This window comes from Corvus kubaryi, unplaced genomic scaffold (assembly GCF_017639235.1).
Source record: "Corvus kubaryi isolate FWS band 111438036 unplaced genomic scaffold, C.kubaryi_AGA036_p1.0 37265, whole genome shotgun sequence".
Lineage (NCBI taxonomy): Eukaryota > Metazoa > Chordata > Aves > Passeriformes > Corvidae > Corvus > Corvus kubaryi.
This window is the reverse complement of record NW_024581080.1, coordinates 1,803,690-1,808,878: the sequence shown is the minus strand read 5'-3', so window position 1 is coordinate 1,808,878 and position 5,189 is coordinate 1,803,690. Positions and strand designations below refer to the sequence as shown.

The 5,189-nt window shown below is 51.0% G+C and overlaps 1 protein-coding gene across 1 annotated transcript in view; it reads right to left on the bottom strand.

Annotated features, from left to right (window-relative positions):
• BIN3 (bridging integrator 3) overlaps positions 1-2,196 on the bottom strand; it is a gene marked incomplete at its 5' end in the record, with an annotated part of 8,402 nt that extends 6,206 nt beyond the window's left edge. Inside the window, one exon of the mRNA XM_042024753.1 lies at positions 2,008-2,196. Coding sequence (XP_041880687.1) covers positions 2,008-2,196 — 189 coding nt within the window. The remainder of the gene's footprint in view (positions 1-2,007) is intronic.
• Between the last annotated feature and the right edge of the window lie 2,993 nt (positions 2,197-5,189).

Here is a 5,189-nt window from a genome sequence, read left to right as displayed (position 1 = left end):
AATGGACCCTGGTGGGACCCAAGTGACCATCCACAGAGCCTGGTGGGACCCAAGTGACCACTCAATGGATCCTGGTGGGATCCAAGTGACCATTCAATGCACCCTGGTGGGATCCAAGTGACCACTCAATGGAACTTGATGGGACTCAAGTGACCACTCAATGGAACCTGATGGGACTCAAGTGACCACTCAATGGAACCTGGTGGAACCCAAATGAGCACTCAGTGGAACCTGGTGGGACCAAGTGACCACTCAATGGAACCTGGTGGGATCCAAATGACCAATTAATGGACCCTGGTGGAACCCAAATGACCACCCAACGAAACCTGGTACCAAATGACCTCCCAATGGAACCTGGTGGAACCCAAGTGACCATTCAATGCACCCTGGTGGGATCCAAATGACCACCCAATGGACCCTGGTAGGACCCCATCTCTGACCCTGGAAAGCTACAGGACACCCAGAGCGGTTGTGTCTTCTCTCCTTTGGAAAAACACGGCCAAAACCCAGTCCCAGAGCTCAGTCAGGCTGGAGAACGTCCCTGGTCACATCCACGTCCCCTCACCCCGCGATTCCCGGGAGCGTCGCTCCAGGATCCTGCCCCCACCATCACCGTGACCTTCAGCTCAGTGCATCCAAGTGGCTCCTTTAAAGAGAGCGTGGGGAGAACGGGAAATGTCTCCGGGATGGTGTGGAAAAGGGCAGGAGGGGGTGGGCTGTGAAATATTAGAGCGGTTCAAGTCTGCCACTTAATCCCGCTGCCATTCCGACGGGAGGGGGGTGCGGGAGAGCCCGGCCCGGCCGCGGCGCCGGCCCTGGGACAGCGACAGCGTGCCAGGGGGATGGCGTGGACTGGGCTCCAGGCTGGAAAAACCTGGAATCATCCCAGCAAAGGAGCAAATTCATCATTTGCCATGAAACCGGGAGCGTTGAAACTCCCGGGATGGAGCTCATGGGGGGGAACTCCTGGGATGGAGCTCATGGGGGCAAAATCCCAGGATGGAGTTCATGGGGGAAACTGCTGGGATGGGAGCTCAATAATTAAATACCTGGACGAAATGAGGCCATTTCCCATCGAATCCAGACCCTCTGGATACCCCAGGTTCAGGAATGCTCCAGGCTCCCTCCCACAGGTGTTTAAACTCAGTGTTTGGTTAAAATTCTTTTTTTTGGGAGGGGGAATTAGATCAAAAGTTCATTAAGGGGGAAAAAAGAAATGAAATAACTAAACCCTGCTTAATCTTTGGGACAAAAGAATTCCCATTTTTCCAGCCCCAGCTTTAGTCGCTGAGGCTGAGCAAAATAAGCTGCTTACTGTTAAACCAGAGGTGTCTTTTGTTCAGGCTGTTCTTTAACACAAAACTTCCTTTTTTGGGGGGGAAATTCATCAGAAAAACACATTTCCCTTGACTCTGAGTATCAATTGTTCCTGGGAGGATCAAGCCACGTGCTGCCGGAGTGACAGATTTTGGGGAAGAACGCCGGGGAAGATTTGATTAAAAAAAAAAAAAAAAAACCCCAACAACAAACTCCTCACGATTTCCCTAAAATTCGGGAGAGAGCAAAAAAGAATCTGGCAAAACTTCCTGTTAACCAATTACTGCAATTTTCCAAGACGAATTTTTTGGGAACAGGTGGCAAACATAAAGCTGGGAAATGCTCTGATCTGCTCCCTTCCCCATCCAGCTGCTCGCTCAGACGCGGAGGTCGGGGGGAACCCCCCTGTGCCTCGACCTCAGCGCTGGCTCCGAGCGTCCCCAGAGCTCCTGGGGCTCCGATTCCATTTTCTCTTGGAAAACATTCCATTTTCTCTTGGAAAAGCAGCTCCTTCCCTTCACGGAGCGCTCGAAACCAGCGCTGTGCTGTCAAAAACGCGCTCTTTGCACGGATAAAAGACATCCTCCCAGAACGTTCTATTCGTGGATGTCAGATGGAAGGGAAAAGCTTTTCCCCCCGAGTTTTCCCGGGAATGCTGCCGGGATTGTGGCTCTGGGGGCATCTCAGTACCTGGTGCAGCTTGGCCAGGACGGGGCCGGTTCTCTCCTTTTCCTCGTATTTTTCCACCTTGGATTGCAGGCGTTTGTAGTCCTGGAGCGTCTGCTCGCGGCGCTTCACGGCCATGTTCAGGCTCGGGAAGACGCTGCTGAACCTGGAAAAAAGGATGGGAAGGGCTTGGGGTGGGATGTTTGGGTGGATTCAGCATCCAAGGCAATCCTGGAGCAGCCTGCTCCAGCAGGAAGTTCCCTGCCCGTGGAACTGGGTGAGATTTTCCGAGCCAAACCATCCCAGAATCCTGAATTTATTTAATTAATGTGGTGTTTCCCCAAATTCCTGTTTGGAAAGGGAAAGAAGAGGTAGAGAAGTGGAAATAAAAGTCCAGGGAAAATAAAGAATAAGTGCAAAATAAATATTAATCGCAGCATTATATTTTGCACAATTTTTTGCCTTTTTGGGGTCTTATTTTGCCTTTTTTTGGTTAATTTTTTGCTTTGCTTTGGTTATTTTTTTGCACTTTTTGGTTAATTTTTGGCTTTGTTTTGGTTAATTTTTTGCACTTTTCTCGTTAATATTTTGCACTTTTTTGGTTAACTTTTTGCTTTGTTTTGGTTACTTTTTTGCACTTTTTTGGTAATATTTTTGCTTTTTTTTCCCCCTGATTTTTTTTTTTTTTTTTGCCTTTTGTTCAGCAAATATTTGTTCTTTTTGGGTCACAAACCCAGCTGAAGAGGAGCTCTGAGCCCTCCCCAGAAGGATTCCCAGCACCCAACAATTTATCCAGACTCTGGGAAAGATTCCTATTATTAAAATGTGTTACAAATTGAGGAAACATGAACATCTGATGGAGAATATTTTTGAATGTGACAGAAAAGGGAAAAGCAGGAACTGGAGCGTTGCTCCTGTCTCTTCATTCCAGGAAATCGAATTATCCCAGGGAATACCAGAGCTGTGGGTTGGGATCAAATGGGCGATGCTCCCTTTGGAATAATAATTTAATATTCATAAATTGCAGGGTGATTTTTGGGGGGTTGAGGCCAGGGATTGGTGGTGAAAATTTTGTCTGAGCAGCCTGGTGATGGATTTTACTTCCACGAGGGAACAAACAGCTTTCCCACCTCTTAAAATGGGAAAAAAAAGAAATAAATGCAAATAGAAATCAAACTGGGGAGGCCATTAGCGAAAAGAAAAGACACAAATGTCACTTGACGAGTGTCATTTGCTTCAGATGTGACCTAAATCCACGGTTCAACCGGAACCACGGGTGTTCCCAGCCCGCCACAGCCACTCCAGCCCCATTAAAATCCCATTTTCCGCTCGCTCCGGAGGGTGCTGATGGGCTGGACCGGTGGGTGCCGAGGGAAAACTTCCATCCCTGAGCCTCAGTTTGCAAAGGGCAAACGCCAAGAGCCAGGGAGAAATGGGAATATTTGGATCCAAGCGTTTGTGAGGAGCATCCCTCGGCGAGAGGCTGATCCGGGGATGTGATCCTTCAATCCTGCCCGGTCCTGCACATCCCCCGAGGCTGGCACAGAACAAATCCCCATAAATATAATTATAAATATAAATATAAAGATACATCCCATGATATTCTCCCTCTGTTGCAACAGATTGGGGATGAGGAACAACCTGGAAAAGTCATCAGGGAGCTGCTCCAGCTGCCTGGGGCAGATCAGATGCTCGGCCCTGACATTGCTTTTTATGGGCACCGTCCCACACGATCCCATTATATTTAAATGGGAGACATGTCCTGGATGCAGCGGGCTCCAGGCACGGCCTCGCCAGCTCCTGGGCTGCTAAAATATCTCCTGGCTCTGCAAATGCACTGGGAGAAGGGTTAGGGAAATAGGGATGGAGGGCAGTGAGGGTGGGAAGGGGTGGCCAGGTTGAGAGGTCTCACGGGATAATGGTTTGGGTTTGTGGAATCAGGGAATGGTTTGGGTTGGAAGGGATTTCAGGACTCTCTGGTTGGGGCAGGGACACCTTCCACTGCCCCAGGAGGCTCCACTCACTCCAGCCCGGCCTGGAACACTTCCAGGGATGTTTTCATGCCAGGACTCCTCACTGGGGGATGCTCTCTCCCAGTGTGGCACACAGACAATGCCAGCAGCTCGAGGTCGCAGCTCCTGCAGGAATTTCTCCCAGTTAAGAACAATGGGAAGGATGGATCCCATCAGTCCAGAGGCTTTCCTGGTTTATTTTATGCTCTATCCCTGATGGGGCACATTTGGGAAGGACACAAAACCTCGCACTTAAGGCAGGGAATAAAGAGCACGGCAATGAGCCGAGCTGCTCCTCTGCAGTGGGAATCCAGGCATGGGAATGCCGGAGGAGATTCCAGGCCAGAGGCTGGGAAATCCTCCCTTCCCTGCTGTGCACCAAGCCCTGAGCATGGCCACCATCCTGGAAAACCCTTCCTGAGGCATCCCCAAACCACCGAGCCTCGTGCTGGCACCCAAACCCCGCCGTTAGCGGTGCTTTCCCGGCGGCCCAGCCTGTCCCTGGCACTTCCCTCTGCTCCTGCCTGAAGGAGCCACGAGGCTCCAGAGAAGCCACACGCAGCCGCTTCCACCCCCAACCCCGCTGCGCAGGGCAGAGCCAACCCTTCCCCTCGGAAAAAGCAGCGAGGGAGGGCGCACAAGACGATCAGCGACGCACTTTCCATTTACTTTGAAGTTAAATCTGGGTTTTAAAAAGAGGAGAAAAAAAAAAAAGGCTCGATTTTGATTTTTTTTTTCTTTTTTTTTCCCCCCCCTTTTTATTCCCGGTATCGACTCGGCGCAATTTTGCAGCCGGTAATGGAAGGACACTGTGCTCCGGCAGAGCTTTAAAAAATATCTACAGGGCTGGATCTGAGGAGGCTGCAGCTGTGTAGGCACAGCAACTCCTGCCTCACAAGGACTTTTAATGCATAGATTATACGCTGCATTTCCCAGAGAGGGGGGGCCAGCTCCCCGGAGCCACAGCCGTGCCCGGCTCGGAGCGTCCCGAGTTCCAGCCTGGGAACCACACTGGGTTGGCTGGGAAGGGACCTTGAATCACCCCCTTTCACCCCCTACCACTGCCCACCCACCTTCCACTATCCCAGGGTGCTCCAAGCCTCGTCCAAGCTTGCCTTGGGCACTTCCAGGGATGAGGAAGAGTTTTCCAGCTTCTCCAGGCAACCTGTGCCACCCCCATCCCGACAGGGAGGA